This window comes from Quercus lobata, chromosome 10, assembly GCF_001633185.2.
Source record: "Quercus lobata isolate SW786 chromosome 10, ValleyOak3.0 Primary Assembly, whole genome shotgun sequence".
Taxonomy (NCBI): Eukaryota; Viridiplantae; Streptophyta; class Magnoliopsida; order Fagales; family Fagaceae; genus Quercus; species Quercus lobata.
Window position 1 is genome coordinate 32684132 of NC_044913.1, and position 15589 is coordinate 32699720.

At 31.7% G+C, this 15589-nt stretch overlaps 1 protein-coding gene across 1 annotated transcript; it reads right to left on the minus strand.

Annotated features, from left to right (window-relative positions):
* Window positions 1–289: 289 nt before the first annotated feature.
* On the minus strand, window positions 290–4708 carry LOC115965640 (homeobox-leucine zipper protein HDG11-like). Its single transcript, XM_031084903.1, has 10 exons — window positions 3878–4708; window positions 3574–3691; window positions 3281–3469; window positions 2655–3125; window positions 2437–2538; window positions 2132–2341; window positions 1851–2034; window positions 1497–1765; window positions 1309–1398; window positions 290–1186 (listed from the first exon to the last, which is right to left on the minus strand). The coding sequence occupies exons 1-10, from the start codon at window positions 3988–3990 to the stop codon at window positions 800–802; spliced, it is 2133 nt and encodes a 710-aa protein (XP_030940763.1). The 5' UTR covers window positions 3991–4708; the 3' UTR covers window positions 290–799.
* Window positions 4709–15589: the final 10881 nt, after the last annotated feature.

The window sequence follows — 15589 nt, forward strand, 5'->3', positions numbered from 1 at the left end:
GGGTTTTGTCAGGTATGTCGTTGTAGCATTATTATGAATTTAATAATTAAAAATAAAGAATAAAAAAAGGCATTTCCCTATAAAATGTGAAAGACAAATGCAAAAAATAAAAAATAATATTTATTTATTTATCTTTTTAATTTCGTTTGGAGTACTTTTGTCTAAGAAAAGAGCACGGAGCCCACTACACGTTAACCTTCAAACTTCAATGTTTGACCCCAACCTTTCTTATTGGAGAGATAGAGAGAGATAGAGAGAGAGAGAGAGAGAGAGAGTTTTGTAACAAGAATAGATAAAAGACAAGAATAATATTAATTCATACATGAATTAAGAGAAGTCCATGAACAGAAGTCAATACCCGAACCATACTTTTTTCTTGAGGTGTTGTACAGTGACAAAAAAGAGAGATGGGGAATGCAAAGGAAAAAAAGGGTAAAAGGTGAGAGAAAAACCAACAGGAAATACAAGTATGGTGCGTTCTTGACTCCCTCTTTTAAGACTACTCTTCCAAGGTAAATATAGCAAAACAACAACCGAAAAAAAGAAGCAAAAAGCCTCGCCCAAAAAACTAAAAATTGTAGTTGGTGTAAAATGTAATGCACCTTGGCAGCAAAACACAGCAGCAGTAAATAATCAGCTTCAGCTCTTGATGAGAGGGCATTCAAATTCCCAACTAACCCCATATACTTTTTCCAGCATTGAATACCCTCCAGCACAAAGAGACTGAGAACCTGACTGATCAGTATATTTAAGGATGGTCGAGCCAAAAACAGTTGGTGTAGCAGATGAAGCAGAGTCATTAGGAACTAGGACAATTCAAGGCAGCCTTAATTTGCTGGACAGTGGTGCCGATAAGGTTATTAACAGTTGTCACCGACTCCAAGTTAAGCTTAGCTGATGGCAGGCTGCTCACAAGTATCTGAAATGCTACTGTAATTAGTGAACCACCTGACCTACCGTGCCCGTGCGTGCTAGAGCTCGTGGATGCACCATCTCCCTGCTCGGCTCGACCGTCTGGTGATATGGTGAACCCTGATGGTAGTAGAGGAATGTAGGAAGGATCTTCACCGCTCATTGCTATGTTTATAGCTGGTAGATCAACCGGGCAGTACACAATAAGTGAACCTGACGAATCCATGCAGCTCTCTTGAAGTATCAACATATTGTTCTGGCTATTGTTTAAAGCCTGCTCATGGAATTTCATAGCGTAACAAAATTAATGGACTACATTTTAATTCCTCCCAAAAACAAAAACAAAAACAAAATGAGAAATGAAACCAAAACCCAATTCAAAGTTCAAACACCTACTCTAAGAACAGATATGCAGTTTCCAGGATGTGACCCGTTTGCTATATGAGCAACCTCCTGCACCGCATTGCCATTGGAGAGAACATCCCACTATATGGAAAGGAAATTAATTTCATCGATATGCTTAATAAATTCACACTTAATGATCATATAACAGATTGACATCCAACATTTAATTATACACATACCTGTGGTCTAGTTCTTTCATCCTTGAAGAAATTGAAGACATTTTGGGGGGAAATTGGAAGCCAAATAGTAGTAGCTGCACTAAGAACCACACCATTGGGTTGGCCAGGATCCGTGCTCTTATGGACAGTCACTCGAACTCCTACCTCATTCAACCCAGAAAGTGTGGTCCACCGGTGGCCGTTTGATGTGCTAATGCTTGTACAGAAATTGTTTACCATTCTTTGGGCAAGTTTCATCATGCTTCTTTTGCCATCGGCTGATGGAATTACTGGAAGTAGAGCATACACGATGTAACAGGTTCAAAACAAGGCTACAAAATTAAGCATTTATTCAGAATATGTTGCTGAAATTACCTCCTTCAAGATCCCGAGTAGTAGAAGTGCCCGTCACCATAAGACAAGCAAACCTTTCACACATCCTCTTAAGAGTAGCAAGCCATCTTTGAGCTCCAAATGCCAATCCACTATGAATAAGATCTCTGTGGAGCCGATGAGTTGGAGTTTTGTCTTCAATTTCCACATGTTCCACCCAAGTAACCTATATTCCCACATTTGAGATGAGGGTATGAGTAAATTACACTAATGCTTATGGAACTACCTGAGGAGTAAACACATTTAATGACTAATTTGACAACCTTGGAATACCCATTGGGCATGTCCTGAATCAAGCATCCAGAGGGAAGCCGGTGAGATCGATATTGAGAAGCAAATTGGTTATCACGAGAGATATCATAAGAGACATCTACAATTGCCCACGACCCTTGCTCAATTTGCTGACAGTAACGGAGGAAATAGAACTCCCTAGTAGGTACAAGCGGTGAAAGCACCTGCAACTCTTCATACATCTGCAATTAATAATAACTTTCATGTGAGTAAATCTTCAAACATGATTGTACCGTATATAATTAGGATTGAAACCAGGAAAGAAAGTTCCCAGTACCAGTTGCAAAGAGCCACTATGACTACCCATCATTCCGGATGATATCACTTCTAAAGTCCTTGCCATTGAGACAATTGTGGGGAATAGCTCCACCCACTTGTTCTGCAAACTCAAACAAGTTATAACTTATTAGATACAGTCTTAAAAGGTTAAAGCTTTGGGGATTCCAATTAATACTTACTAGTTTGTGTGTACTGACAAGGATAGAAGGAACTTACTGAGTCCATAAACATATCAACCAATGCTAAACCATTCATGATAACAACGCATGAATCCCTGGAAGCCTCAATCCGCACGTGGGGGTTTTTCAAGTTAGCATTACCCCTTGGAAAAATCCTTTCATAGCTTTCAAGATCAAGAACATCCCTCCCATCAGTCGGGGACTTCATCCACAAGGGATCGTTGGTTTGAAGAAGCCTTAGTAATTCGTTCATGGCAGTGGCAGCAATATCTGTCATGAGGGACTTGTCCATGTCCGAAAGGCAAGCGGGCTGAAAAGGCGGCAAACTTGGTAGAGTCGATGAACTCCCCGGAAGAAGATCAAGATCAAGAGAAGGTCCACTAATCCCTTGCCCTCCAAAACTTCCCATTGATAAGTCCAATGAAGAAATAGGGATGGGCTGTACTGGTGGGAGTTGAGAAATTGGCCTTCCTATGTACTTGGCCGCAATGCTTGATACTCTATCAAGCTGCAAAATAATATACCAAAGAAAAAACTAAGACACAATCGAGTAGATGAACAAAATAATTGAAATAAATACCGTAAAAATAAAAATTAAAGAGAGAGAGAGAGAGAGAGAGAGAGAGAAAGTAATGAAATAATACACAAGTTGAAGTAGATTACCTCTTCTTTCAATTGGGCATTCTCTATTCGGAGTTTTTGTTCATCAAAGTAGGAATCTTCGGTAACCGGAGGGCCCCCGCAAGAGGGGCAGATGACATTTCTAAGTGCCTCTCGGATTGCTATGTTCTCACAACGGATCTTATCGTTTTCTGCCCGAAGGGCACAGTTATCAGCTCTCTCATGTTGAGCCTGAATAGCAATGGCAGCCAATAAGGCATGCATATACTACATAAAAAAAAAATACTAAAATCTATTGGAAAGTGAGAAAGAGAGGGAGTATTAGCAATATATACCTTCATCTGGGTCCTCCTGTTTTGGAACCAAAATTTGATCTGGCGAGGAGCCAAGCCTAACTCCCTACTTAACTGTAACCTTTGCTTCTCATCTGGGTGAGGGCACTCCTTGAACATCCTTCATTCCAAAAATCACAAAGATAGACTCAGAAAGTAGCAAGAAACCCCATCATCATTCATAAACCAAAAACAAAAACAAACAAAGCCAAGGCAACCAAAAAAAAAAAAAAAAAGCAATCAAACAAAGAAAGTTATAGAAAGCTATAATGCAAGAGCGCTATGAAATAAGAACTTCAAGGTTTACCCTTCGAGTCTCTGAATCTGGTGGGCAGTGTGGCGATGGTAGCGCTTCTTCCTCCTACCTTCGGAGGAGGCATCGTGGTGGTCCCCACCGCCACCTCCTCCGCCGAACTCCATATCTATATCTATATACGTATATATATGTATAGTATAGATATAGACTTGGCTAGGGCTAATAAGCTCTCTCACTACAAGTACAACAACAACACACTCCCACTCTCAAAGTGTGTGTGAATCAGCTATTCTCCCCCATTAAACAAAAAAGACAGCAAGCAAACAAAGAAAGAAAGACAAGAATTTTGGGCGATGCTTCGTTTATAAGGAAATGAAGACACAGAGACAGCATATAATAAGAGAAGTCAAATAATACTAAAAAACACTTTCAAAAATCACAAACCCCATGAACCGTTTTGTTTTTTTTATATTTATAATTTGATGATGAAAACTTGAAAAAGAGAAACGGCTAAAAGGAATATATAATAGTATCAAAGATTATATATCGGCATGATTTTGGAGAGTGAGTTAAGGTGCACTCTCTCTCTCTCTCTCACAAATAACACAACAGACGAAATCTTGGGGGCGTAATTAAGTAAGAAAAAAGCAAAGAAAGAGAAAGAGAAAGAGAGAGAGAGAGAGAGATAGTGTATAGACCCAGTAGTAGTGTAGTAGAGTGTAGACCTGACCAGCCACCCTCTCTCTCTCTCTCACCTCTCCTTACTCCTTACGCAGTAGCACCAACTATAAGTCTATATAAGTAGTATCTATCTATCTCAAAAATAAATAAATAAATAAATAAAAATGTAACTGATGGATTTTAAAAGCATTGCCTCTGATAACACGGAGTCTGGGCTTTTAAATTCTCACACAAACAGTCTTTCTCTCTCTCTCTCGGCCAGGTGTGCACCAATACATCATTTATTATGAGGACGATGTCGCCGGCGACCGTTTCTGACATTACCCGGCGGGATTTCGTGTTATGACAAAACTATCCTTTTTTTTTTTTTTTTTCTCCGTTTGGTTTCCTCATAATATTTCCTTGTCTCACTCCCTCTGGCCCCTGCTTTCCTTTTATTTTATTTTTATTTTTAAGTTTCTCTCTCATCATTTTACTCTTGTCTTGGTTTGGTTCCTTTACACACTCTACAAGGTAAAGATTTGCCCAAAAGTCAAACTTAAGCTCTACCATTTCAAGTGGGACCCCGATCTTCTGAATTTAGCTACTTATCCTGCACACCCACAATGACTATTTAGCTTTTGATTATAACATCGGGACCCACATTCTTAATCAGATATTTTTACATGTGCAAACAAATATTAATTATTAAAACCTATTAAAATTTAATGTACTAGAATCATATTTAGATCCTTTATTTTTTTTTTTTCTTTTTTCAAAGAGAGTAATCATTCTCCCTCATTAAAAAATATATATATACACATATATATAAATACATAAAAATAATTTTTTTTAAATCGTTTTTTGAGACCATTTGTAAAGGAAAATAATTTTACATTGCTAATTGAGAAGATGAATTTTGATAGTTATAGTTTGAGTAAAACATGAATCTTAATTTTATGGAATTTGATTTTTTTCTCACTTTTAAATTTTTATTATTTGATATTTTATTTTGAAAATGAAGTGTCTTTATATTTAATTTATCTTATCATTAAATCAATTTTAATTTGACAACAAGATTAGTTTTATAAATACAAAAATTGAAAATAATAAGTCCTCTATATAATTTTTTTTTTATTGATACAATAAAATTTTAACTTATGATGTTTTAATTTATGATAATTTATATTTATCAATGCAAGGCATCAATCAGTATTTCATATAAATAGATTCTGAATCATAGATATAATATCTCTTATTCGATGATAAAAAAATTTACAAATCGAATTAACTGGAATCCACAATATTTTTTAAATAAATATACATGAAATTCGACATCACAAATAATCCAATAACCACTAGATTATCACTTACCCCTAATTATATGTAAAATAAAATTTATAAAAAGAAAAAAAGAGAGATTAATAATTATGGTTAACTTTTGTCCAAGTCAACTTGAACTTTGGTCAGGCTCATAATCTTTCGATTTGTCATACTATATCATATTATATTGTATCAAAAAAGTTGTGATTAGAAGTCGTGACTAAGCTAAGTGGCTTCATCAAAATGTAGTAAAGACTTAGAAGCTATGGTTACACCAAATGACTTCACCAAATTATAGTAACTTTTTATGTATATAGAAACAACAATTCATCAATTCTTATCAACTTCTCAATTACTGCTTTATCGGTTTTTTGGATAAACATAAAACTTAATTGTTGATAAAAAGAAGTCATTTTTCTGTTAGAAGAACATCATTATTTTCTTTTCCTAGTTGTACAACGTGATTTTGCATAAATAAAGTCTACTATCATTTCTATCTTAAAAAAAAATTATTAATATAAAAAATAATTCCCCCTTAACGTATAAATACAATTTTTTATGGCATAGCTTTGTAACCATCATAAGCTACTTTTAAATAAATAAATAAATTCTTTTGTTTCCTTTTTTAGTTTTTGAGCCTAAACTTTGTGTGTTTTCTTTTATATATTCCTACGCATAGCTTCTTCTTTTTTTTTTTTATATAGAAACATTATATATTGTTCTAATCAATTTTTTCTCTTCCCCATTATCAATAATTCTCTTTCTCTTATAATTTCTATGTTAATTATAAATCTAACTCTCTTTTTTTCTTTTTTTTTTTCTTATTACTTATGTAATTCGAATTTTGTGAAATACATGGTAGAATGCTTTATCAAACCCACTCTACCATCCACGCCGTTACAAGTATGTATTTCTCATAAAAGGAAATTTTAAATTCATGAAATTCATTATATAAACCTCTATAATTTTTATGCTTTATCTATTCATTATTTAAGAATTATCAAATTTTGTATTCCATCCTACAACAAGGGTTTCATCTTTTTTATTTCTAGGTTGTATTTGTGTTATGTTTATATGTACGTTATTAGATTAAATTAATTTTATTGAATAGTAAAATTTAATCTCTTATAATATTTGATAGGTATTCCTTTCCCGGGCATGCCAACAAATAGTAGTTCAAATCATTTTCAACTATCAAATCCAGGTAGAAGTAAAAGTAAATAAATAAAAATGATTTGTGCAATTGAATGTTTTTTTTTTTATTTAAATATCTAACATTTGAGCTTGAGTTAATTTGAATGTAGAACCCCTTTTCCTATTGAATCAATGTTTCTCCAAATATTTTATTTTTGTTGTTAGTAATATTATATGTGTGTGGAAGAGATTGTCTAACATTATGAGCATGTAATTTTTTTTTTTTTAATTCCACTGTAATTAATTTATTTATATGGGTTTTACAAATATCAATATTTATACCTATATTAAGCACCCACAAGACGTTTGAATAATATTCATGGCTCCGATGACTAGACCACCATCACCGGTTGCTGGAGTGGAAACTTTGGCCACCAAATTGCCAGCTTTGGCTATCCAGCCCACCAGATTGGTGACCTAGTTGCTAAACGAGGTGAGGGGAAGTCACTGTGTATTTTTGTAAAAATATTTACCAAAATTTTAAAGGTAAAACATTTTTCAACTTTTTATATAAAAAAATTAAAAAAAATAAATTATAGTCAACGGAAAATATTTTATAAGTTTGACCATATTTTAAATGCAATTAAATACCTACAAATGGGAAAAAAAATTCAAAAAAAAAAATTACTTCAAAACAAACAAAACGTTGTTGTTGTTGTTATTATTATTGGAAGAGGAGTGAGTAAAAAAATAAAATAAAAATAAGTGACAAATAGATTTTGAGGTTGAAAAGCACTCCAAAAACTATTTTTAAGAGCAAATTCTCAAAACAACTAAGAAACAAGTTTGGAATTTTTTTTTTTTTTTTTTCAATGCATCTATCGTTTTTTTTTTTTTTTCTTTAAAACTCTTAGATCCCTTGATCATGTTTCCAGCAAAAATATTTAATTAAAAAAAAAAAAAAACAAACAAACAACAACAACAACAAAAGAAAGAGAAACCTTTATTATTATTATTATTATTTTTGCTAGGAAAATGAAAGACCTATACCTGATTATCTATATCTGTTTTTTTAATTGACTAAGACTTAGCTTAATTAGCACATATTCTTCTTCGTTGAGCAAACCTTTATGCTATGTTAGGTTGGGGTGAAAAGGGGAATGATGAAATTGGGGGGAGGAAAATAGGTGTTTTTCGTTGTTTGGTGGATAAGAGAAAACGGAGGAGATGAAAAATCGGTGGGTAATTTTCCACCTAGTCCCACAAAATGGAGAGAAAAGAGAGAGAAAAAGTAGATGTAAAGTTATAAAGACATTACTACCCTTATTAGGGCATCTTCAATAGTTTCTCCAAATTGTTGTACTGTTTGGACAGTGAACAATGACCTACTTTTTCAAATATATCTTCCAACAGATTCTCTATCATTTCTCTATCTCATTTAAATATTATTTATTCTTTCATTATTTATTCATTATTTTTTATTTTTTTAACAACTATATTTTTCAATGAGAAGTATTACGTCCACAATATTTTTCGCAATACTTTTATAGCAAAATTTATGTGGAAAGTTGTTACTAATTCTAATTTGAACCCACCATTAAAATTATTTTTTTACTCACCAATATTAACTAATAACAATATATTACTTAAAATTTATTGTGAAAATATTGTAAAAATATTATGGTAACATTTCTCAATTAGGATTTTTTATTCTTTATATTATTTTTCCTTTCTTTTATTTCATTTCCATCCATACGTTTCATTTCTTTTTTTTTCTTGTTTGTCTCCTCCACACACGTGTCCAGTGTCCTATCTCTATCCCACACCCCCCCCCCTTTCTTTTATTTTCTTTTTCTCCCTCATTCAAGAACATTCTAGCAAATCCAGCTCTCATTCTCTCTTTCTTTCTCCGGCTCTCTCTTTTTTCTTTTTCTTTTTTTCCTTTTTTTTTTTAACTTGATTCCAGAACATTCACTAGCTCTCTATGCGATAAGAAAAGAAAGAAAAAAGGCATAGAGAGAAAGAACAAGAGAGATGGGTCACTGTGTCATCGCTCATCTTTATCCCCAACGCAATCTAGATAGGTCAAATGGCTTTTGTCTTCTATCTTCTTCTTATTTATTTTATTTTTTTTAATGATTTGATTAATTTTAAAATTGTGTTTTTGAGTTTGTATTATGATAATCTGATTATGCTTGAGTTTAGAGATGTTTGAGAGAAAGATTGTTGTGTTTGTATCCATTGTGTTTGTAGTTGTGAAAGGAGAGAGAGAGAATTGTTTTATGTATTTATTGAGATGTATGAATTTTTTAAGTAGAAAAATTCATTTAGAGTTGCTACAGTGTTCTCTAGATCAAGAGAACAACTGTAGCAACTTCAAAAAAAAATTGGAAAAGTTTTGCATGTGGAGAATCGGTTGGAGCTAGTTTTTTGGGCTTACTCTCCAAAATATAGATTTAGCTAATCTATTGGAGATGCTCTTACCCTATTATTTTAAACTATAATAAGGGTATATTAGTAATTTAATTTCTATCATACAACTTCTCATATCTTCTATGTGCCAAACCCACATGGTGGAAGATTTTAAAAAATTTATATCCTTCCATTTTTCTATCATCTCACTTTTCTGTCATTCCAACCAAATAGAACCTTAATTCCCTCTTAGTTTTGCTTCAGAGGCACACTCCTTTTTGCATGAAACTTTTACTCATATATATATATATATATATATATTTGTTTAAATAGAAAATTCAATAAAACAAAGGAGGACAACAAAGATCTACATTGAGATAATGGAGGGTCATGGTCCCTAACCCCACCAAATTTTTAGTTATTTGTTTTGTGGGGGCCAGTTAGCCAGAATGTACTATTAAAACTGTACATATTGGGCCTATGGCTCAGTCTGAGGATATTTACTTATCCGAGGATGGTCAAATAATGTTATTATGGGAACGGTAGAAGAGGAAGAGATAATGATTGTACATGATAGTCCAAAATATGTCCAAAGAGAAAAGTTATATCGGAAATGTGGATCCGAGGTTAGTAGGAATGTCCTGTCGTCCTGAACATCCTTCAACGTTGCATCACAGTTAGAAATCAGACATTGGATCAGAGAGGAGTAGAGGAAGGCAACAAATATCTACAAAAGCTGCTACCTCCACATTAAATGTGTCCCAACTAACTCTCTAGCCGCATTAATGTGAAGGTGATACCTGAATAGTGGTGAAGCAGCCTTACAGTTGCTAGTTGAAGGTTCTGGGAGGTGTTGGATGGGACAAGAAGGAGTTCCTAGAATCTAACCTACACGTGTACGGTGGGGATGATACCAAAAATTATAGTATATAGCATGGAAAGGTGGCCAAAAAGAGGGGATCGAAAAAAAAAGAAATCCTTGTAATAATCCTTTTAACTCTTGTAACCTTGATCATAAACTTGACATTATAACAAAGCTCTTTGGACTGTACCGAGGACAAATTTTCTTACCTTACTTGTGTTTGATTCTCTTAAAAAACAACTGTTACTGTTTTTCTTACTCAATAGAACTAGTTCTTTCACCCACGCTCTATAAATTCATTGTTTGGGCTCATTGGGCCAAAACCCAATCCTATATTGGGTCAAATCCAAATTCAGTCCTTATAGTTTTATTTTTCAAAACAATTTTTTTTTTTAAATTATGATTAGCCCCCTAAAAAAATAAACTAGGCTTAAAAAAAAAAAAAAAAAAAAAAAAAAAAAAAAAAAAAAAAACTTTGAAACATTGTAGTATCTCATAAAAGGAGTTCCTAGAATCTAACCTACACGTGTACGGTGGGGATGATACCAAAAATTATAGTATATAGCATGGAAAGGTGGCCAAAAAGAGGGGATCGAAAAAAAAAGAAATCCTTGTAATAATCCTTTTAACTCTTGTAACCTTGATTATAAACTTGACATTATAACAGAGCTCCTTGGACTGTACCGAGGACAAATTTTCTTACCTTACTTGTGTTTGATTCTCTTAAAAAACAACTGTTACTGTTTTTCTTACTCAATAGAACTAGTTCTTTCACCCACGCTCTATAAATTTATTGTTTGGGCTCATTGGGCCAAAACCCAATCCTATATTGGGTCAAATCCAAATTCAGTTCTTATAGTTTTATTTTTCAAAACAATTTTTTTTTTTAATTATGATTAGCCCCCTAAAAAAAAACTAGGCTTAAAAAAAAAAAAAAACTTTGAAACATTGTAGTATCTCATAAAAAAAAAAATGGCAACATTACAAATAGATTATACAAGTTTAATAAAAGTCCCGCTCAAATTCAAATTTTTTTTTTGGGTAAAAATAATAAATGAAAACTCTTTAGTAGTTCTAACAAAATTATATTTAAGACATGTAGCTAAAGAAATTTCCTCCAAACAGTTTTAGGTTTTGTCAACCTAGTTCCAAAATGCACTTTTTGGACTATGTGTTCAATATTCTGATTTTTTGTAATTTTCTTAAATACTCAATTTTTTTTCAATTTCTTGTTATTTTGATTTTTTTTGTGAGACAAGAAAGAGTGCAAGTCACATAAGATGCCAATTGCAAAAGAAAGTTGAGCTTTTTTTTTTAATTAGAGATTAATTAGAACGATGGTTTCCAAAAAAGAGAGAATTTATTTTGTTATTTGGGTTACAAATAATTGTTATATATGCTCAGAATTTGATATATTCCACAAGTTTGTTAGCATTGTGAATGGTAAGTAAAGTTATTTTTCGAAATAAAATTTCAAAAGTTTATTTTAAGAAGTTAAAAGTTTCAATAGAGTACAAATTATTTCATAGCACGTGAATAAAGCTAAGAATGCATTAGACTTTTCTATATAATTACTTGATTTAAATTCAATTCTTTATATAAAACTTATAGATCTTCTAATTAATCAATATTGTATGATATATTTAATTTTATAGAAAAGACAATATCTAACCAAGATGCATGATATCAGAAAATCTAAAAAGAAGTCGAAAATTTTACTACTATTTTATAGTTTAGTTATCTCTAACAAAATAAGAAAAAATTCACTCACAATTTCAAGTTAATAGCAAATATATACATAACTCCGTATGAGCTTGCATGTATGTGAATGTGAGTATGTCTATATATCTTTATAATGGAAAATTCTTGTATGAGACAGTCTCATGATACCTATGTCTCAATGACATATGGGTCCTCGCGGGACCCAAATGTCATTGAGACATAGGTCTCATAAAACCATCTCATACAATACTTAGAGTGTGTTTGGATACCGCTTATAAACTGAAAAATTATTACTGAAAGTACTGTAGATAAAGGTAAAAGTTAGTTGAATAATACAGTGGGATCTATGAATAGTGCCAAAAAGTGTAGTGGAACCCATGAATAGTAATAAAAATAAGATAAATAGTGAAATAATTTTCATTTTTCATTCTAACCCAAATGCACACTTACTCCTTTATAATTTGGGTTTTGTAAAGTTTTACTTTGGTAGGGACCCTTGGGCAAGGCAACATAGGCCATTGCCTAGGGCCCCAATAGAAAATGGGTCCAAAATTTTAAATTAATAATTAATTTTTTATAATAATAATAATAATAGATGAGCTCCCTCACTTAAGGCTTAATTTGTGAGATAACAAAAATCTAACTCATTTGAAATCTGAAATTGTTTAATAAAAAAAATTATATGATCGAATTATTAGTCATCCAATTTCACATGGTCACATACCAAATAATACTTCTCTCTCTTTACACAAAAATCAAATTTGAAAATTAGATTTCAATTTTCTTTCACCATGTATTACATTACTCAAGGTTAATGAAAACTCATTTTATTATATAAATAAATAATTTTTTTTTCTATTTTTGTTAAATTTTATACAAGAACTATGATACTTGACTCTCTACGTAAATTTAATCTTGATTTGGTTAGTATTAATTCCTCAAGTTTTGTATTAAATTGGTGGTCTTCTTGCTAAATTGAGATTGTTAGATGATTAAGTTATTAAATGAATTTGTAATGGTGTCTTTGATAATTTTGATTATATACTAGAAATATATTCTAGAACTATTCTCCCCCACCCCACACACACACACACACACACACACACACATATATATATATATGAAAGAAAAACCTCACAAATTAACAAGAATTTATCAAAACAGAATTAGAATATAATGAAATAATACAATGAAAAAATAACAATGAGAATAATCATAGTGATATTCGAACTTGTAATACAATTAATATTGATTATATAAAATTCCTAAATTCTTTTTCAAATGCATGTATTATAGAATTTATTACCAATACTTGTTAATTTTTTTTTTTTCAGCAAAAGAAGTTTTTTAAAACTAAAATTGAAAAAATAGTATTAAGTGTAAATTTATAATACATTCATTCATATTTCTAGTCTACAAAACATGTCATTTTATTTATATAACATGTATTTTTTTTTTCTCTTTTCTCTTTTGGTAGGACCATTAAACATATCACCAGAGTAAAATTGGATTGGTGGACACTGGACCCCTAAAAAATTATTGTTCTCCCAAAATTCCAGCCAGTTCTCTCTCTCACTCTCTCTCAGCACATTAATTATCGGTTGGCCTGTTAATAAACCGTGCAACGGCAGCAGCCATATAATACAGTGGTGTAAGGCTGAACAGCTTTAGCTAGTAGGTAAGGTTTATGTACAATACAATTGCCTAGCCGTATTTTAGGTGGGAAGTCAATGATGGTCGTTGTTAGAGAAATAGTGATGCTTTGGCCAGCAATACTATCCACGTACCATGTAGCCGTGTTGGTTAAGATAATGTCAAAATACTTAATTTTCCCTCTTCTTTTATTTCAAATTAAAAATTTACTTACAATATTTGTGAAAATTTTATTTTATGGCATATTTAGATCAATATAGTATATTTATACCATTTTACACTATTCGTAAATAAATTTTGATGGTTACAAGGGACGTCAAGACTTATAACAATATATAACAATATAAGACTCTTTTAATAAGAGAAATACATTTTCTTCTTATACTCTCGATATTTGCAAAATTTTAAGATGATTTAGGATCAATAACTATCTCATCTATAAAAAGTGTAAATTTCAAGTTTTTGTATTTTAAAATTATGTATAAAATATGAGTTATGGATTGAATAGTAAACAGTATTTGATTCGTACAGAATTTGACATGAGTGTTAAGAACATAGAGAACATATAATTTAATATTGCGATTTTTAAAATATTAAAATAAATACAAAATTATTAAGTGATATACCATTGCTTAGAGTTATACTAAACTTAACTTGGTCATACATATATCTGATTACTTTAAAATGGATCAAAATTTTAAGAATCTCACTGTTGGAATATATGTTTTCTATGTTCTTAAAATGCATACCAAATTTTGTACCAATTGGATACTTCTTTACTATTTGATTTAGAAATTTATCTTTTATGCACAATTTTAAATTACAAAAACTTAAAGTGGTAAACATTTGATTGATGACATAGTTATTGATCTTAGATCATTTTGAAATTTTGCAAGTATTTAAAGTATGAGAAAAAAATATAATCTAACGGTAGAATTCGGTAGAATTCTCAAAATTCACATTCAATAAAATAAAAACTCTCTCTCTCTCTCTCTCTCTCTCTCTCTCTCTTCAATTGTAATACTTGATGGTATTTGAACTCTTGTATGTTATAAAGGAAATAACTTTGGGCCAAACGAGACTAGTAAGGATCAGTTGATGGGTTTGAGACAACTTTAATGAGCTACATCGTGCAATTTAAAACGCTAGCTATTCATGCATTTTCGTGTAAGCAATAAAAGGAGGGAAATGTGACCCTTATTTTGATGCAGGTTTTATTATATAGGTAAACAATCCTCTCCAGATTTTTGGTGAAGAAAAAAAGAAGCTCATACTCTTGTTTAATTTTTTTTTTCCTTATAATTTTTTTTATTTTTTTTTATTTGAAGTTTGTACAAACATTTCAAAATAAATCTCCCCTATTGGTATAGAGTAAGAGACTCCCTTCTGTAATTCCTTTTCGCGTTTTGGTATGGTGGCGAGTGGCGACCACAATTTGGTGAAATCAATACCAGCTTGGTTGTTCACTTGTCGTTTTGTTATACATGAGTTAGTGTACTCCAAAAATTAATTTTCAAATAAAGAGTATTAACTTTGTCAAAAACGGGATTTTCTTTTGGAATCAAAATTAAAGAACCTGTGACCAATTGGACACTGATAGCATATTAATTCCATGAAATTAGTGTCCGCATTAAGAACATTAAGAACCAAACCATATATAGCACCCTTGAGCTTAACTTTCATACAATATACTAGCTTGTTGTAATAAGTTCTCAATGATTTGATTGAGGGTTGACACTTGACATCCAGTTTTTAATGTGCTTCATTTAGTAGACCAATAGGACTAAAAATCAATTTTATTTCACGAAAGGAGACCCATGAAAGCAAATTTAGCGTACAAAAGCAAATTTAGCGTACAATGAAATTGCACGCAATTGCTTTGAATGAAAGACATCGGTGGTATCATAATTATACTGTTAATATTTTATAATGAACTCTAATATGCTCAATTAGAAGGAAACTCAAATCTTTCCAAATGTTGAAATGCATATTTTGAT

Coding starts and splice junctions, on each gene's coding strand:
- LOC115965640 (XM_031084903.1), bottom strand. CDS start 3,990: ATGGAGTTCGGCGGAGGAGGTGGCGGTGGGGACCACCACGATGCCTCC. Junction 3,470..3,573: donor ACAGGAGGACCCAGATGAAG/GTATATATTGCT, acceptor ATTGCTATTCAG/GCTCAACATGAGAGAGCTGA. Junction 2,342..2,436: donor ATAGTGGCTCTTTGCAACTG/GTACTGGGAACT, acceptor TATTAATTGCAG/ATGTATGAAGAGTTGCAGGT.